The sequence below is a fragment of the Podarcis gaigeae genome (genome assembly GCF_964106915.1).
Source record: "Podarcis gaigeae genome assembly, chromosome: 2".
Lineage (NCBI taxonomy): Eukaryota > Metazoa > Chordata > Lepidosauria > Squamata > Lacertidae > Podarcis > Podarcis gaigeae.
In genome coordinates this window covers 30,636,308-30,656,526 of record NC_139679.1, presented here as the reverse complement: position 1 = coordinate 30,656,526, position 20,219 = coordinate 30,636,308, and the positions used below count along the sequence as shown (strand labels likewise).

At 40.9% G+C, this 20,219-nt stretch overlaps 1 protein-coding gene across 2 annotated transcripts in view; it reads left to right on the top strand.

Moving 5' to 3' along the window:
• The window catches only part of RPTOR (regulatory associated protein of MTOR complex 1), a 311,493-nt gene that overhangs the window by 193,038 nt on the left and 98,236 nt on the right, over positions 1 to 20,219 (top strand). For both annotated transcript variants that reach the window (XM_083727385.1, XM_083727384.1), the window contains exons 10-11: positions 3,913 to 3,988; positions 15,707 to 15,808. In XM_083727385.1, coding sequence (XP_083583511.1) covers positions 3,913 to 3,988; positions 15,707 to 15,808 — 178 coding nt within the window. The remainder of the gene's footprint in view (positions 1 to 3,912; positions 3,989 to 15,706; positions 15,809 to 20,219) is intronic.

Below are 20,219 nucleotides of genomic sequence, written 5' to 3'. Positions count from 1 at the left end.
ATCTCCAGGGTCAGTTTCAGATAACAATATTGTGTGATTAACCTCTTACCCCCCTGGCAGTTGTGCTATCAAGTGCCATCTTCTCCCCAATGTTGTTTAGTATCTAAATATGAAGACTTCAGGAGTGGACATTAGGAGATTTGGAGTGAGGTGTCATCGTATGCTGATGATCCCAACCTAGTTTATCTAAATCAGGAGAGGCTGTGCAAGCCTTGGACCAGTGCCTGGACTCTGTGGTGGACAGGACGAGGCCCAGTAAACTGGGAAGGCAGAGGTGCTGTGGGTGGGTGGATTCTGAGTCCAGATTGCCTGCTTTGGATGGGGTGGTACTCCCCCGAAGGAGCAAGTTCACAGCCTGTTGCTAGAGGCCCAGGTGACCTCAGGGGTTAGGAGTGCCTTTTTGGGTTGGCAAGACAGCTGCAGACGGTTCTGGATCAGGATAGCCTGACCACTTTTGTCCAGGTGCTGGTAACCTCCAGATTGGATTATCCCCATGCACTCTTATGCGGGGCTGCCCTTGAGGCTAACTCAGAAGCTGCAGCTGGTGCAAAATGTTGCAGCTCAACTGCTCACTGCAGCAGACTATCACCATTCTATTATGCTGCTGCTGAGAGAATTACACTGACTGAGAATTAGCTACCAGGCTAGGTTCAAGGTGATGGCATTGGTGTACAAAGTCCTACACAGCTTGGGACTAGGATACCTAAAATATCTCATCCTTTTTATACTCAACTGATCACTACACTCTGCAAGAGAGGGCATCCTGCAGATATCATTCTACCCAAAATTCAGTTTTGCACAGTGTCGCTATGTGGCCTTTAGTGTGGCAACACCAACCCTTTGGAACTCTCTTCCATTGCATATCAGACAGGCACCGTTTCTGTTTTCTTTTTGGCATCTGCTAAAGATGTTCCTCTTTCAACAAGACCTCTAAAATGTTGTCCCAGTTGGTATCTGTCTTGGAATTGACTTGATTTTCTGTATATGTTTTAAGCTGTTTTTATATTACTGTTTTCTTTTTACAAAATTATATATGCAGTTGTTTAAACTGCTTTAAAATATGTAACTGTAAATTGTTTCAGGTTGCCTCATGGGAAGCAATAATAATTTTAAAAACCATGTTTATATTGCTTTCCTCATTCTCCACCCAGTTCAGTTGCTTCATATAACACAAATTAAAATAGGCAATTAAACCAACATGCAATTTAAAATATTGTGCAAATTGGTCAAGCTAGTAGGCTTTTAACAAGTGTGGGATAAATGTTTCCCCCCTCAAGAGATTAACTGTGCATCAGACTATTCATGCAATGCTTCCTAAACTATTGTAGTTTGCCTGCTTGTTGGAGATTACCAATTTTTATCTCTTTGTGGCCAACACTTGAGAAGGTATTTGAAAGGCATCTGAACTAAAATACAGCAGTTTCAGCACAGGGGCAGCTGAATACAGAATGCACAGATTGAAGAGAGAGGTGAAGCACTGCTTGACAGAGGGTAGGTATTACTAGCTTCCTGCATGCTCCATGTCTCAGAGACAATGTCAAGACACTCCGAGTCAGACTGTCTCCAGTGACACAGAACATGTTCAGACCTGTTAATGCTGTGCCATGATTTTGCACTGCTTTCCCTTTCCCTTCACCCTATGCAGTCATTGCATGTGCCTCAACATAGGAAGGTGCCTTTTACTGAGTCAGTCCATGCGCCCATCAAGCTCAATATTGTCTACACTGACAGGCAGTCATTCACCAGGATTTCAGACAGGGAGCATTCCCAGCCCTACCTGGAGATGTCGGAAATTGAACGTGGGACCTTCTGTATGCAGAGCAGGCTGCTTAACTATGGTCCTTCTTTCAAAGTGCTGAAGGAATTCTGTTCACTTCTCTCCAGAAAGACTTTCAGCCTTTTCATTTTATTTTTGTAAGAAACTTGTTAACTACATTGCAGATCTATTTAAGGCTCACTCTGTTAATCCTAGCCATTCCTACTCAAGTAAGTCCCATTTAATTCATTTGAGCTTACCCCCAGGTAAGTGAAGTTAGGATTGCAGCTTTGGACCATATTTGAATGGGTGTCTTTTAAGAAGCCTTACATAAGAAATATGAAGGGTTGCATTCAACTACCCTGAACATTTCACCAGCACAAGGATATAATAATAAATAATATTTTTATATTTATACCCCACCCTTCCTGGTTCAGAAAACTGGGCTCAGGGCGGCTAACAACAAATGTAAAACACTTAATTGTAATACAACATAGAAGCAGTATAAAATACAGTATAAAAACATGAATAACAATAAAATTCAAAGTTCAAAAATCAATTTGGGGAAACTCCATCCAATAAGCATTAGATAGTCACCAGGGCTAGCTGGCTGAATTAGTCCTACTTGGGCCAGCAAGGAGGCCAGGGGAGAATTAGCTGTGGGGTCCCAGAGCGGGTAATTTTCATAAAAGGGAAGTGGGAGGGAAGAGAAGGGAAATAAAAGATCAGGCTGAATTCAAATTAAAGGCCAGGTGGAATAGCTCTGTCTTACAGGCCCGGCAAAAGGAGGTTAAATCCTGTAGGTCCCTAGTCTCATGGGACAGAGCATTCCACCGGGTCGGAGCCATCACTGAAAAGGCCCTGACCCAATCTTTCTAAATTTATTTGGCAGGGTAAGAAGCCAAGAGTAAGGTTTAAAGTATTGATGGAGCCCAGAGAAAGGGGTGGGTTTGCGGTCCCAGACCTCAAGCTGTATTTTGAGGCTGCATGCATGACATGGCTGAAAGATTGGATGTTATTGACAGATACGGAAATCCTAGACCTGGAGGGCTAGGACAAAGTTTTTGGGTGGCATGGTTACCTGGGTCATGATAAAATAAAAGCACATAGAGGCTTCACTAATCATTTGGCGAGAAAGGCCCTATTCAAGGTTTGGGAAAGAAACAAAACAAAAGTAACAGCCAAAACTCCCTGGTGGCTATCGCCTATAGAATCATCAGCCATGCATAGAAATAATATGAAAGACAGTTGGCTAACAGATATAGGGAACTTGTAGAAGAAATAAATGATTGCCCGACAGTGAAGAAGTTTGAAGAATTAAAAGAGAGGGGGGTGAATTGGTTAGAATATTTCCAATTAAAAGCAATATTTGAGAAGGATTACACCCAAACTCTTAACGGAAGGCACTGGCACTAATTGGGCCTCCACAAGAGAAGGGAGTTGGTCCCTCATCCCCATGCCATCCCAACTCAGCCAGAGGACCTCTATCTTCAAAGGATTTAGTTTCAATCGGCTCCCACAAAACCATCCAGCCACAGCCTCCAAGCATCTGGTCAGTGTGTCTGGTGCTGAGTCGGTACATATGGGAAGAGATAATCGCAGGGTCGGTACATATGGGAAGAGAATCAACCTCCATTAGTTTTGTTGGAACTTCCTGAAAAGACCATTTACTGCCACACAAACCTACTCAGCTCCTAAGATCATATTTGCAAGCTCTCTCTCTCTCTCCACCCCCCCCCACTACTTTCTGAGGTTACGCAGGTGGTAAAGGGCATTTTCAATAGAGACACCCAATCTTTAGATTTTCTTCCCCAGAGAGAATCATCTGACTCCAGTCTTGTTATATTTCCATTACCTGTTTGAGATGGGTGAATGGGTGATACATGGGTGATACCTTACTGACATGGGATTTTCAATAATGTTAATGTTCTAATGCAGTTTTCAAATTATTTGGTTTTAAATTGTTTGCTGATCTAGAAAGCCCTTTAGGGTAGAACTGCAGGGTATAAATACATTGGAAGCAAGTAAGTAAATACCAAACTAAGGTTTGTTGAAGGCCACTGCCTTCAAATACAATTTGCTACTCTGGTTCCACACACATTTTCATACAATCACTTACGTCAGACTTCTAAAGTTGTCATGTTATCTTTCCTTAGGCAAGCTTGGGACCTCGCTGTGGATATCTGCCTTTCTCAGTTGCCCACCATTATAGAGGAAGGAACTGCATTCAGGGTGAGTTACTGATTTTTCTCTTGAAACATACATGGGCCCTTCCATAGGAATCAGCTAGTGCTTCGAACCTCATATTCATTCTTGACTTCTTACACCCAAAGATGTTTCCCAGCAAATGCAAATAGTTCTAGTCAAAGTTATTGATTAATGGAGGATTGGAGCTGCTCAACATTTGAGGAGTCAATTCTGATTGCATAGCTAATACAGAGTCTAGTCTAATTTAAATCATCTTTGTGTATTGTTTCTTAAGAATTAGAAAACTGGCTATGCTTGCAAGGGAGGAATACTTCCTACTTTTTATGGTATAAAAGAACAGGACGTTACAGTCTGAAATTCTACATACAGAAGACAACAGAGGAGGGTAGGAAAGGCAGGGTTAATGAGAAGAAGTGTGTGGATTTATTTCAGTTCCATGTACTTAGGTTTAGTTACCGAAAGACATGGGAAATAGAGGGTTACGGTCCATAATGACTAGTTACTGTAACTTTGTTTAATGTGACTTTCATCATAAGAGGCTAAATGCAATCCCTGTGCTTTGGGCTGGATTCAGCTAACATAGTGCACTAGTAGAAGCCTGTGCAAGGACTTCCACTAGTGCAACAGGACTCCCTCCCAAAAAAATCTCCCTGCCCCCTGCAGACCCCCACAATGTCCCACAAATCTGCTCAAGATCAGGAGAACCTCCAGTACAGCATGCAGGGGCAGGAGAGGAGAGATTGTTCCATCTGACAAGCAGAAATACTTGTGCTGACATAATGATCAGTGTGACGTTGAATTCTACCCTTTCTTCCCCCACCTGCCGCATTTTTTTGTTCTCCCAGTCCCAGAGCAGAATAAACACTTTCTCTTGCTTATGGTAGTTTCTCAGGGCTAGAAATGCACCTGAAGCCACAGTGGTTTGCAGAAATTTATGTTGTGATGATGCTGTTTCCCTAAAAGGAAAAAGAAACAAACCAAGAACTAGACTTGCTAGCAGGTTGTCACATTTGGCTTCTTAGAACTAACCAGCATTTAAAACAGGTAGATTAACTTGGGTACAGAGAAGATTGAATGGTATGTATGTTTTTGGATATCTCTACCATATGTTTGTGGTGAGTGTACCATAAAACGTAGAGCATTATAGAATTGGTTGGAGAACTTGTTTTTCTTTACTGCTAACTCTGAGAGAGAAAAGGAGAGAAAGAATTGTGGATTCTTGTTATTGAACAGAATTGGCTTCCTGAAATAATGATGTATAATGATGCTATGTGCTCACAGAGGCCCATACTATTGTAACAAGTCTACACTGCCAAGATTTTACAATAGAACCTTTTATTTAAACTAGCACTCCTGAAACTTGCATGATTACAAATGCTGCATTGAAGAATTATATTTTGGGAAAGCTGGAGCACCTAGCTTTGTTCTTTAGAATGATTTCATGCAGAGAAATTGTTCCTCTCTGTTTTGGCTTAGTGATTTTGAAGGGGAAAACTGTTATTTATCCCTTCAAGCATCAGATGCCTTAGGCTATTTCTTTACCATCTTATGGACAGAACCATTTAAATTATAGCTCTTTTATAGGCTCATTAGCCTACTTGGTCAAATACTCTGATAGATTCTGGGCTCAACTCCATTAAAGATGCTTTAAATGGAAAACCTATGTTTTGTTTTCTCAAGTTGTGTTTGATCATATAACTAGTTGTTACCTAGAATACTATACTCAGATACTATACTCCTTTTTTCTGTCCTCACCATTTATCTCCACATTCATTCATGCAAAAAAATTCTGTTATACACATGCAAACACACACACACAACTTTTTAAATGGAAACCAGCTCTGGGAAGTGTGATTTGCAATGGAGAAGCTACTGTGGGAGAAATGTTTAATGCTTTGTCAGCTAGCATTTTGCACCTTTACTTTTCCCCCTAAGCTACTTCTGCCACATAGATTTCTAGAGGTTTCCAAACTTTTCAAGTTGGTGACACACTTTTTGGACATGCATCATTTCGTGACACAGTAATGCAGCTTTGCATCATTTTGTGACACAGCAACTCCGTTTTACTAGTAAACTGGAGGTTAAACTAAACCTTTCCAGCCCCAGGAGGAGCGTGAGGAGCATTCACACTGCAGCTGACACACTAAAGTATTGCAGCACATAGTTTGGAAAGTTCTGCCCTAGGGGCAGAAACACGATTTCAAGGCCAGGGGAGCAATTCTGAGCAGAGAAATGGTTAAAGCACCTACCTTGCTGCTTCTCCACTCTAACGGGTTTCTCCCAAAGCTGCCTTTTCATAACAAAGTGGATATTGAGGTTTATAAACCTGCATTTGCAAAGCTTGCGTGTAATGTTTAGTTTGTCATACCCTCTAAAAAAAAATATGTAAGTGACCAAAGTAAGCTACCCCATTTCAGACAGACTGGTGTCTTAAAATGCCATTGTGCCCCAATTGCGTATAAAGAGGGAGGGGGTCTGTTTTAAAAGCAAAAGGGCCACATAGTGAAGAGAGCCTATAGTCCTGGCTTCCTCAAACCCAGCCCCCCAGATGTTTTTGAGACTACAATTCCCATCATCCCTGACCACTGGTCCCACTAGCTAGGGATCCTGGGATCATCTGGAGGGCCGAGTTTGAGGAAACCTGCTATAGTCACTCCTCCTCAGCTCTTTTCTCTGAGCCCAGTTACGCTATTAGAACTTGACTGAAGAGTGCCATAAGGGGACTCATTATAGAGAAGTAGGCTATTAGTCCACCATGCTTGGTGTCACCCTAAACTGTGGTTGCTATTTAGATCTTGCCAGTTTCCAAATGCTGAAATAACGTATTATGCAAATTCTTTAATTGAATACTTTAGCGAAACTGAATTGGCCCCAAACTCACACAATTGTTATAGCTAGATATTCAATTCACAAAAATTTATCTCACATACAGTGGTACCTCTGGTTAAGAACTTAATTCATTCTGGAGGTCCGTTCTTAACCTGAAACTGTTCTTAACCTAAAGTACCACTTTAGCTAATGGGGCCTCCCGCAGCCGCCGCACCACCACCGCACAATTTTTGTTCTCATTCTGAAGCAAATTTCTTAACCTGAGGTACTATTTCTGGGTTAGCGGAGTCTGTAACCTGAAGCATCTGTAACCTGAAGCATCTGTAACCCGAGGTACCACTGTATTCATTCCTTTCACATGGCACTACCACCTCAGAATTTATGTGGAGACTTGCTTATTTGGAATTATTTCCCAGTCAACATTTCTGTCTATGTGATGTTGGTATGTACACCTTTCCACACAAAGGGAGATTTTAGTATGAGGCTCTAAACAAGTATTTTTTTCACATGCAGTCTGAAGTGGTAAAGCTGTATTTCAGAGCTCTACAACATAAGCACCTGCAAATATACTCTCATCACTTCTTTCTTCTTGTCAGATGGACTGTTGTGGTTGATCTTTAGATAATTGAGCAGTGGGCATATTCATGTCAAGAGGAAGGTGCATTTGTCACCAGGCAAGCATCATGAGAAGAACTTTCCCCTCCCATCTGATGAGATGGCAGTTTGCCAATGTTTGTCTGTGGCTATCTTTGGTGGGTAGGAATGCGTAATTTATTGAGTCATTTGACCACGCTATATCTATATTACTGTTGACACAGCAAGAAATGTATTTGAGAGAGAAATGTCAATAATGGTTGGCATCACCTGCAGAATGCTGTAATATGTAAGACCTGAGGCCTTTGTCTATTGGGTTGGGAATAATAACGAAGGTAGTATAATAAGGGAAATCATTCCGGAGTTTAGGAGAGTGGGTGACTCAGTCTTAGCAGCAGGCCAAGAAGACTGTCAGAGCTGTGAATGTGTCTGATAGTATAAAGGTAGGTGTGAAGAAGGCCCATCGAAATAGATTACTATAGAACAAAGGACTCTATGAATGCTGAAGGGGTGAAAATGATTTCTCAGTCTGTTTCAGTTTCTAGAACTCTGAGGTGGGCAGCCACCTACAGGCAAGGCAGTGATGTATGTGTGATAAGCTCCATCTTGGTGGCTATTGCAATACTGAGCTTTTTGGACAAATGTATCTAGATATATTACACTGACTGGATGAGAGCCCAATAGAAATTTATTGGAGTGGGGAAAAATTGCAGTCAAGTTCTCTCGCAATGACAGCAACCATCTACGGCCATAAAAATGAATTATTCCTGTACAAATGATTAAAGTCTTGAAGCTAATGACCAGAGGGAAAAACTAATGTGTAACCTACTGGAGAGTGTTTTGACATTTCTTAAAGATTCCTCAATACAACCTGTACTTGGCACATAATATTCCTGCCTTTTGTGGCTGAAAGGGAGTAGCACTCTGGTTACAGGAATAAAACGTGTTCTCTCCCTCACAATCTCTAAAAACAGCTGTGGATCTTTGTCTGTTTGTTCGAATGTGTTTGTTGGGCATCATTTATTTAACATAGCTTTGAAAAAGCTGCTTCTGGATTTGTCAGTAGCAAGTGTTTTAATGTGACTTGGCTTGCCTAATTGTGTGACAAACAAGTATGACTCAGAATATTACTAGGCCTTTAAAGTAAGGGAATTCACCTTTAGTTTGCTTGAGTTGTTGGCATCCATCTGTCTCAGGAGACAATGGAGGAGTGTGCCTTTGAGGTCGAAGTCAAACCATTGGAGAGAATATTGGATAATTTAAATAAATGAAATTGCTCAGAAAATGAACATTTTATAATAAATTAGTGTATCCAAATGCATATAAACAGACAGTAAGTGTGAGGGCTCGCTTCCTTCCTCCTCTTGCATGCCTGACGTCAGAGGAAACATTCTGGTTTGTTAAATAATAGTTTTAATATTAAGAGGCACACAGCACAGGCAGTTGGTGACTGTGCCATGTGCCAGCCCCTCCTCCAACTTGGGAATCGATGATTGTCATATCAGCCAGCCTCAGGTCTGTGGCTGCTGTTGTTGAATGCCAGGTAGGTGTGAGCATCATTGGAAACTGTAATTTAACAAATCAAGTTTCCACTTAAGTCGGGCATGCAAGAGGAGTAGGAGGAGGAGATAAGATTGGGGAAAGGAGTGTTTGAGCTTGTTCAGTCACAATGCAACAAACTGTGATTTGTTACATCAGCTGTGTAATGTCTGAACGAGAAGTATGTCCTTCCGAAGCTTTTGTAGTGTGGCATCTGCATTGCTTATATTTCAAAAATTACTCTTTTAGCTAATCTGGAATAAGTACTGCCCTTACTTTTCTAGTTTTTATTGTCTGTTCTTGAACATTGCTTTCATCAGGGACCCTTTCTGTCCAGTTCTTTAGCCACTACAGAATAATGTTACACAATTGCTAAATAATCTCTGTGGTTAAGAAACAAACCACCAGATTTGAACCACACACACACACACACACACACACACACACACACTTTGCATAAGGATTTATATTTTTCTCTTTACTTCTCTTTTGAAGGACTGGTGGACATTTAAAAGTAAACAAACAGCTCAACACTGGATTGCATTTTTAATCCATTTTTGCCAACTCCTATTTGTTTCCTGTTTGTCTACATAGACTAGGAAAGAAGTTCATATTTCCATTAAATCCTTGCCTTTGCTGGCCTCTAGCTGTTAGTCAGCTTTTGCGTTACAGCTGCATCCTAAAACTCTGTGTATTGTAAAATTGAGGGGTTTAGTTTTCTATTACATTGCTTTTACACACAGTGAATTGAACATGACTGAGCATTCTAGATCCTAACCCCCATTTCCTAATCAACATTTTGCTCTCCAATCTATCAGGAATTATTGTGCAGCAGACTAAGTTAGCTTCTGCCAGCCAGCGGTAATCCTATAAGAAATTGTGGTTTAATGGAGGCTCAAGCGTTAGCCACGAGGGGGGAGAGAATTTAAGTATTATTAAGGTTAGTCATTCAGTTTTGTAACTGGGCTGGCAGACGTCAGAGTCAGTATCTCAGATGTCAAATGTTCTCACACAGGATTTCTTAAACATTGTCATAGCAAGTCTTCCAAGGTCAAAGAACAGTTTCAACCTCCATGAAAATACCTAGGGAAAAATAATTCAAATTATAGGGAAAGAGTGGGGTACATTAAGGGGGGAAGCGGGGAGCATGGGATGTTTTGAAATGCTCAACATATAGAAGCAAAGAGACAGGAAACAGCTCCTTCAAATTCTGATGAATTGTCCCACACTGGATCATAAAATTAGGCCCTACAGTTTCTTATGAAGTGTGATGGTAAATGTAGACAGTTACTCCTTTGCTGTTCACATTCTAGTCCTCAAAACAAACTACTTATGGGACTGTAGACCAGCACAAAGGAAAAAATAAAATAGAAGTCTCTGCTTCCCAAAAAGTATCATAAACAGACAACTAATGGGGTGGAAGCTGCTCTCTGGAAGTGGGAGGCTGCCTTGTAAGGAAGGACATGGTACATAACCCTGAAGACTGGGCTCCAGCAAATTTAAACATACCACTACATCTCTAATATATTTGATTGATGTGATGACACGGGTAATTATGCAAACTCACGATACAAATTCCAGCAACTGGTAATCCATGAAGTGTTTCTTTCTTTGCTTCTAGAAGCTGGCAGGCTGGGCAGCTGGGAGACAGAGCTATGCTTGATTGCTTTTGGAATCCAAGGCTGCGGCTATGGGAGAAGCAAGACCCTTTGGGGTCTTAATGCTGTGAACCCCTCTGTCATAGGCTTAAGTTGTATATATGGGTAAATAAACCATATATAATAATTAATAATAATAATAATTTATTATTTGTACCCCGCCCATCTGGCTGTGTTTCCCCAGCCACTCTGGGCGGCTTCCAACAAAGATTTAAAATACATTAAATACATATCAGAAAGACACCACTGTCCCTCATTCTGAAGGAAACACAAACCCTGAATAAGTGCCTGGAATCCCTGGAATCTTGCACTGCTGTACCCAGTAGCTTCTTTCAGGTGAGGAATTTTCAATAGCGCAAGCATTTCTGCTTGCAGGACAAAACAGTCTCTCCCCCCCCCCCCATCCTGTCCAGGGAATTCTCCCAACCCCCCTGAGAGGATTTGGGAGAGATGTGAAGGGAGGGAAAGCCCTGTTGGACTAGTGGGAACAGCTGTGCTGGCTTTCACTAGCATACCAGGTTAGCTGACTCGGCCCTTAAAAAACAGTTCAGGGATTCTGTGGAGGCTGCTTCTGCGAAGAAAGCTGAGGAGAAAGTGGGAAAGCCAAGACAGTTACTTCATACTATTTAACAGTATCAACTGTTTCAGCAACTTTTTCAGTAGCTCTTAAATATGTATTTTGAGAAACTATAAGTATGGGTGTAAGTTCACAAAGGCTAGGGCAATGACAGCTGGCTTAGGATCAGCTGGAAATTGCAACTGAAAACTGCTAGCCTGTGGATAGGCAAGGTAAGGTCCAGGGGCCGGATCCGGCCTAATCGCCTTCTCATTCCTGCTTGCAGACGGTCTGGGAATCAGCATGTTTTTACATGAGTAGAATGGGTTATTTGTGGGGCATAGGAATTTGTTCATTCCCCCAATAGATAGATAGATAGATAGATAGATAGTCCGCCCCCCCACAAGGTCTGAGGGACAGTGGATCAGCCCCCTGCTGAAAAAAATTGCTGACTCCTATTGCTAGCTCATTACTGAGAGAAAATGTAGCTTCTCTCTCTCTCTCTCTCTCTCTCTCTCTCTCTCTCTCTCTCTCTCTCTCTCCCCCCCCCCCACGTGTGAGAACAGGAGTGAGAGTCTGTGTTTTCCACAGAAGCTTATGCCATAATAAATGTATTAGTTTTTAAGTTTCCACTGAACTGTTGTTTTGAGAATGTTGTTTTGATCATCGGCTTTTCCCAGCCCAAGCTTAGTGTGCTACTCCTTGAGGAGTTAAGCACTTCCAAAATCAAGATTCCTCAGCTGGCCTATCTGTTATGATCACTACGTGAAATACGTTTGGAAAACGTGTAGTGTGGTTCCCCATCAGAACCATGGTGATGTAGTGTTTAAAGTATTGAATTTGGGCTCGGGAGACCGGGGGGGGGGGGTGTCAAATCCTCACTTGGTCGTGAAGCTCAGTGGGTGACCTTGGGCCGGTCACAGCCTCTCAGCCTAACTTCATGGGATTGTTGTGAAGATAAAATGGGGAGGGGGAGAAGTCTCACAAACTCCTTGGAGGAAAAGTGGGATACAAGTACTGTATTGGCCCGAATATAAGCCGCACCCGAATATAAGCTGCACCTTTAAAATTCAGGGGGGGGGGAGAAAAAAAAGACAATACCTGAATATAAGCTGCTCCCTTAAAATTCCGCAGGAGCTCACACCTGTTCCGTTTTACCATATGTATGTTTCAGCAGCAATACCCGTAAAAGCCAGTTTTTGTAAGGTCACAAATTTAAGCCCCACTTTAACTTTTCGTGGTCAGAATTTGAGGGGAATGTGAGGCTTATATTCAGGCCAATACGGTAAATATAACAAAACTTGCCCCTTGGTGTGAAGAGTTTTTGAATAACTGCCAAGGAAGTCTTCTGGTTGTATATAAACTTTTATTTTCTTGTGTCAGGAACAATCTAGATGACTAGGCACTCTACATGTGATGGTGTCACATGGAGCAAATTTTACACTGAAGCTGCGGTGGCCTAAGCAAATAGGCCTGCCCTAATTCTCTAATAAACAGCTTGTATCCTTTTGCATGGGACGCAGGTGGCGCTGTGGGTTAAAGCCTCAGCGCCTAGGACTTGCCGATCGAAAGGTCGGCGGTTCGAATCCCTGCGGTGGGGTGCGCTCCCGCTGCTCGGTCCCAGCGCCTGCCAACCTAGCAGTTCGAAAGCACCTCCGGGTGCAAGTAGATAAATAGGGACCGCTTACCAGCGGGAAGGTAAACGGCGTTTCCGTGTGCGGCTCTGGCTCGCCAGAGCAGCGATGTCACGCTGGCCACGTGACCCGGAAGTGTCTCCGGACAACGCTGGCCCCTGGCCTCTTAAGTGAGATGGGCGCACAACCCCAGAGTCTGTCAAGACTGGCCCGTACGGGCAGGGGTACCTTTACCTTTTTACCTTTTATCCTTTTGCTGCTTGGTTGTTTTCCCCGTAAGCAGTTCTGCATTTAAAAAGCACAACTGCTTTTTAACTTAGTTTGTAGATATTTTATTCAGGGAGGACATACCCTACGTTTTGTGATGTCCTGCTTTGCAGAAATGTGATTAACTTTGAGATCTTGTTACTTATTCAAGTCTTGTGCATATTAATCTCCGTTCTCCCCAAGACCTCGTAGAGAAATATAGTTGTACAACAATTCATTGCTGTCAGTGATTCAAGCAGATAAATCTCTCTGATTCTGCAAATGAAAAAGCAGATTAATTAGGCATTCATCAGCATTATCAGGGCTCCATGCTGGTTTTCCCAATTTAAAAAATTATGCTTCCATGGCATTTGGCATAGTGAGGCACCTCTTACTTTACAAAGCATCCTTGGACACACACACACACACACACACACACACACACACAAATTCTATGAAGAGACCCATTCCTTTTGAGGAGTAGTGCTGTTTCTGGCTCTAAAAATCAAGGTGCGGTGGATGGAAACTGTAATGTGACATTCTTCTCAGCACTTCCTACCTGCATAGTAGAGAACACTATGCAGTAAGGGGGCAGGGATTGCTGTTTGGCAGGGGTGGGGAACCTAATCCAGACCTCCCCTTGTGGCCAACCAGGCCATTTTGGACAGACCATGCCCACTTGCTCTACACCCAACATAATACATGATACCAGGTGAAGGGCAGGTAAAGGTGAAACTTGACTGAAAGGGATTTTGCATAGAGTGTTTTGCCACCCCTGTGCTTGGTGCTTGGGATGAACTGAGCACAGGGTTTGCAAAGCCTTTGTGCAATACTTTCAAGGTGTGTTTGCACTGAGTTTGCATTATTGGGGGGAGCTATGGAAAACGGACCTGAAATATACTGCGTGTTAATTATTGAAAGAAAACCACATGAAAATGATCCACAGATGGTAGTTAACTCCAAGTAGACTAGTGAAAATGTTTAAAGCTAAGACAGGCAAATGCTGGAAGTGTGCAAAGAGGTAAAAGGATGTGGTGGTCATGTAAAGTAATCAAAGAATTCTGGGAAATGATTTATCAAGAACTAAAAAAAAGTTTAAGAGAACATTTCCCAAGAAACCAGAAGCTTTTCTTCTGAGAAAAGTAACATTAAAACAAAACAAAAATAAGGCAGTCAGAATTTTGCTTGTAGCGCCAACCAAGGAGGAATGGCACTTTGAGTTACTGGAATATTCGGAGTTAGCAGGTCTGACTAGTAAGAGAACAAGACGATCGAGAATACAAAAAAGAATTGGAAAATGTTTGCAAAGTATTTTTAAAATCAGTATAAACAAGTGAACAGATTAGTAGGACTTGAATAAATTCGGCAGTACAAGAGAAAGTAGGAGATAATAAATAAGAAGAATAGAACTTGGTAACTTAGAGTATGCGGAAGAGTGGGAAAAGAAAAGATACAAGAGAAGGAGAGGAAAGGAAGTCTTCAGGTATTTTGTGTTGTGTCCTTGGTTTGTCGTGGCTTTGTTTTCATTTCCCCCATTTTATTCTTTACTTATTTTTTTTTAACTCTATGTAAAAACGCAAATAAAAATTACCATACTTTCAAAGTGTGTTTGGGAAGGTTGCACAAGGGACATTGGCAAGTGCCAATCTCCTGGTGTCATTATGATGTCAGTTGACATATGGATTGTCCCACCCAGCTGTCAAAGTTGGCCCACTGAGTGTGGGGAGATAAGTATTTGGTCTGGCCCATCCCCTGTTTTGGGGGATATCCAAATTGGACCCAAGAGTGGCCTGCATAGCTTTGTGTGCTCCATCCAGATTGTAATAGTATAAACAGTACACATTTTATCAAATAAGAATAAATAAAATTTCAATTGAATGTTAGTATTAACCATAGGCCTCCACATAAATAAATTAAATCAAGGTTTGCATGTGCAAAAAGAGGTAGGAGGTAGGCAAATGAGGCCCCAGAAAGGTCTTAAGATCTCTTTAAGTTCTATATAGTTCTAGTAAGACATATCTTACACCCTAGTTTTGTACTTATATCTATATATTGTTAAGGGTAGCAAAACTGGAAGATAACCAGTAGATTTCTTAGACATTTATATCACTGAAATGGAATATAGGCATTTTGTGAATATCTTTTTCTTTTTTAAAAAAAATGGAGAGATGAGTTTTGCTTGTGCGTGGTTTTTTTTTTTTTACACGATCTTACAGAATTTAAAACTGCATGTATGAATTGTGAATGTCTTTGCCGAGACAGAAAAACATTTTTCATTGTTGCTGAATCATTTTCACCTTGGACTCAGTAAATGCGGCTCCATTGCACAGAATATATGAAAGCATAGCCATGAAAAAGAAATGAATTTGTGCCCTGTCAAAGTTAGAAGTGGAAAATGTGCACAGCGGATTAACCATTCAAAACTTATATGTATGAGCTTTCTCCCATTTTCCTCCCATTTTTTTTAGTAGACGAATGATTTCGAGTAGTTGGTTCACAGCAGGCTGTAAAATCAGCGTGGAACAAACTTTTGCTAATGTTATGCTGAGGTTTTTTTTAAAAAAAATGTTTCCCCCACTGCTTTGAACTTCATAAACAAGCAAACCTGGAGTTCCTGCATAGTTTTGTTGGCATACAGTTTTCATGATAGTTTATAATGACCCACTGCCCATTGTTTCCCCAACAGCACAGCCCGTTCTTTGCTGAGCAGCTAACAGCGTTTCAGGTATGGCTAACGATGGGAGTAGAAAACCGCAATCCACCAGAACAGCTTCCCATTGTGCTGCAGGTGAGTTGGCAAGCAATAAGACTGCTAGCTTCACTGAGGCTGCTGCAAATTTGCTCAGTATGTGTGTATTTGCGTGCATGCCTTTCCCTGACTGCTTTGCTCTCTGCCAGATGGTGTTTGGGTAAATAAATTATGTGGACTGCGTTGGAGACTAATTGGAGCTGATTGTTTGCTGGGCCTTTGCTGAAAAAGACACATTGCACACAAGCATAGTCCCACTACCCCACCCCCTAAGTGCTCCCCAGGTGAGCATAAATTGAGGTTGCAGGCCATTAGTCAGTGCTACGGAATTTAACTCCTTCACCTGTTTTCTTTCAGTGCATCAGCAAGGCACTTGCACAAAACAGCTAGTCATGTCACCCTCTCTTTCCCACCCACAATTTACTGGCTACTAGTGACCAGTGCTTTTTTTCTGGGGGGGGACGCAGGGGGACGCATACCCCTAAACATTTTATGAATCCAACAGGAGAAGAAACTAAAATTTTGTTAGTTTATTCTCTAGAACGGTGAATCATCAGTGTGTGAAGCAGTGTGGAATGTGTGCGGGTAATGCATGTGCTTTGTACTTTTGTCCATTTACTGTATTTATTTCCCCTGCTTTGAACTATAAAATGGTGATTTTCTTGAGTCAAAATGAGAGTACCCCTAAACATTTTTTAAAGAACAGAAGCACTGCTAGTGACAATAGGGATTTATCTTTCCAACAAGCTTTTGGGAACTGACTGCTTTTAATGAAAGGGCTGGTGCCATGCTGTTTTTATTGTAATTATTTGCATGGTTTTAGCAGATAGAATTAAAACTAACTCTCACTCTCTCTCTCTCTCTCTCTCTCTCTCTCTATATATATATGTCTCAAGGTTTAAATGTTTTTAATGGTTCTTATTTTTATCTTTAAATTGCCTTGAGTCCTGTCAGGGGAACAGGAGGAATAATAATAATAATAATAATAATAATAATAATAATAATAATAATAATTAATAATAATAATGGTCTGTTGTGAGAAATGTGCATTGTCTTGCATTAAATGGATGACTCTTGTAAGCTATACAATCTTAGAAGAAGAGTGAGGGGACTGACTGACAAATCCCTAGATTCCATATCAAATGCATAAATGACTGTCTAGTCCAGAGTCGGGGACCAAATGTCAATTGGCAAGTGTGTGAAAAAAATAGCTGTTTTCTGCTCAGCTTGCCCTATATTGTGGTGCTGGTGTTGGTTTGTCTTCCTCTTTTTCTCTCTCTCTTTCATTTCATTGCTGTTTGTAGTCAAGAAGGAGAGTTGTACAAAATAAGTAAATGTTACAGGTAATTATCATGTAAAAGAAATAACTGCTTAACCAAAATTTAGAAGTCGTTGAATTCTGACATTAAAAATGCCCCAGCAAGTGTTACCCTTTGCATTTAATATCTGCAAAATGGCATAGCCAGAGATTAATTCACATTTGCTCACTTTCCTGTGCTGAAAAAATAGCACCCTTCCATTATTATTAGAAGACAGTGTGAGGGAAGGGGGTGGTGTTGCTCCTGAAGCCTGTAATTTAATAACAGTCTTGAGCTGGAATTTTGCAGATATAAGTGACTTAGTTTCTCAAGGTAAAAAACAGAATGTAAGATCATCCAGGCCTATTGAGACAATAAAGCAAAAAATAGATGTTCCAGCATTTTGGTGGAATATAGAATCTAGTAGTTACTCAGTTCTGCCTTGAGTCCTAACCGCAATCCACAAGTTTCCTGGGAGGCACAGAATAAAAAACAACAAATATATATCACCATTGTACTATCCCATATCTTTGAAAACTATACATTGAAGCTTGAGAACTGTTCAGTTTTCTAATAATCTGCACAGGCAATGCTGACTGCAACCAAAGAGTGAATCGTTATTTCCTGCAGTTATTTGAGGACACTTGGTCATATTTTGTTTTCATTTACTTTAAGTTAGCCAGTCATAGACTCTTCCTGCTTAGAGGAATGGGACTATGCAAGGGCGTCCATTTTCCTCTCTTATAATAGGAAAGGACTCTCATTCCCACTTAGATCCAGAATCTTGCATCATGGCTGGCAGTATCATTAATCTTTGTGAATCTGACTCTTCATTTTGTAGAGCCTCTGAAGCCTGGGAGATCATTCTTGGAAAGGGGTGATAGATGGGCAGTTTATCTCTGACAAAGCCATGGAGACAGGGAGATTTCTTATCCAGCATCAAATCTGTTGAGAGACTTGACATCAGAGGGATGCTACGATCATTAATTTTGCAACAATATTAAGATACCCACTTGCTTCCTATTGCTTCTTCGGGAGAAGTGACTAAGCCAGTGGAAAAGTCAGCACAGAGGGGAGGATTCATTAGGGCCACCAAGTTTACACTGTTTCATTAGATTTGAATCATGATACAATTTAATTAAATTTGGCAAAGCATGTAGATGTTTTAGCCCCATGAATGTGCCCACTTGCATAGTGCATCTGAACTTAAGTAACTGATCTAGAAGAGAGAGACTTCACTCCCACATTTCTCTCGCTTCTTACTCTTTTGCATTATATTTTCCTTGAAATGGTTGTGATATTCACAGGAGGACGATTCTTTTGTAAATGGCTTTTTATTGACTTTTTAACAATGCAGTTCCTATAGAATTTCTGATCTGTTGGGAAAGACTTGGCGGAAAGGGATTACCCATGGAGAGAAGGGCGGGAGGGAGAGACAGCAATTTCATAGTGTAAGGAAGTTGTCCACTTTGGTACTGTATATGCTTCAACCGTTGATGGTTAAATCGTGATGAGGCATTTGCTTTCCGAACTGTATCCAGTGCAGCTCAGTAGGATTAGTAGCTGCCTTGTGGATGCAATGCCTAATTGCAGATGCAGAGGAAGGTTTTGTTTTATCTACTGCTGCCTTTTAATAATGGCATCGGCTGCTGTTTGACCTGTGCTATCCTGAAATTTTAATTTAAAACCACCTTGAATGTATTCATTCCTGCTTTGGGTAGGAAGTCTGATATTTGCATATACATGGCATTTATTTTTTTTTAAAAAGAAATCTCGGATCCCCTGCCTTTTCTGTATATTTGCCTCTCTGGTTTTGCAAGCAGTATTTTTCTTTTCTTATCAGACAGGGATCAGAGTTTGCTAGGTCTCAATTGAAAAGTTCACTGTTGTTTAGTATCAAACAAAGAATAGTTTTGTTTTCCATATATCTGCAATATTAAGAATCAGAATATTAAAACATAATTTTTCAAAGACAAGTTTCTGTGCCCATTTCTAGCAATATGCAGCTTGTGAGGGAGTATTGCTTTTATTATTAATTGTATTGTCTGCTTTATGGTAGCCAACCATGTCTTGACAAGTGCTGAATGTATCTTGATGGTGAAAATCATTGCCCCACACCCAATGTAACCAACCAGTTCAACTATTTACGGTACTTTCAGCCTTGTTACTCTTGCTGCTTGACCCATTTTTTACTCATGTGCTCCTAGAAGGCTAAAAACACAAGAGACTAAGGTGGCTTTCTTATATGATGCCTTGCAAGTTTAAAATAAAATTTTTTTTAGATCTCACTAGTGCACCACACACACTCAGTATGTATGCTCTTTTGGAATCCCTTTCAAAGGCGCACCTTAGATTTTCTCTGTGTTAGAAATTGTCAAATAAGATCTTATCAAAATTACTGAACAACTTTTCCAATACATGTAAAATATCTTGAGTGTAGAGCTTTCCTCCTGCTGAATTATCTCCCTCATCTCCAAACTACCTAGTTATATTTGCTGTCTTTGCTTATTATTCTCCTGCCTGCTATATTCTTGATCCTCTCCAAACTGGTTTTTACACGTTCTGCTGAACAAAAAGTGTTAATACAGAAATTTCCAGTGCCCTTTGCATGGCCAAGTTGTGTTTGTCTAACTTCATTCCTCCTTTTCATTATCTCCAGGATTATAATTTCCTTTTTGTATCTATTGCTGAAGCTATTGTTCATGTTCTGTTTATCTCCTGCTGGACTACGATAATCTCCCCTTTGCAAGTCTTTCCTAATGCCTTATCCACTCCTTCTAGTCAGTTCAGAACACTATCTAGAAGTCTGGAGCCAGATGCTGTTCACATGAGAGTTCTTTAAGAAATCAAATGTAAAATTGCTTAAAAGCCAGTGTTCTTACCATTGGAAAGGAAGATGCTGAATATAACACTCCTTTTTAAAATGTCTTGGGTATATCCAACTAACCTCTGTCTCAGGTAACTTGGGGAAAAGTTTTTTAAAAGGCAGAGTTATTTAACCTATAGGATAAGTCCTGCTGAGAACTAAGTACTGGTTTGCAAAGGGAAATCTTGTTTTTCAACACATATAGAGAGGGACAATCCAGAATATATTTGTGTTCTTGGATTTTCCAAAAGCTTGACAGAGTCTCTCACCAAAAGCTTCTAAAAGT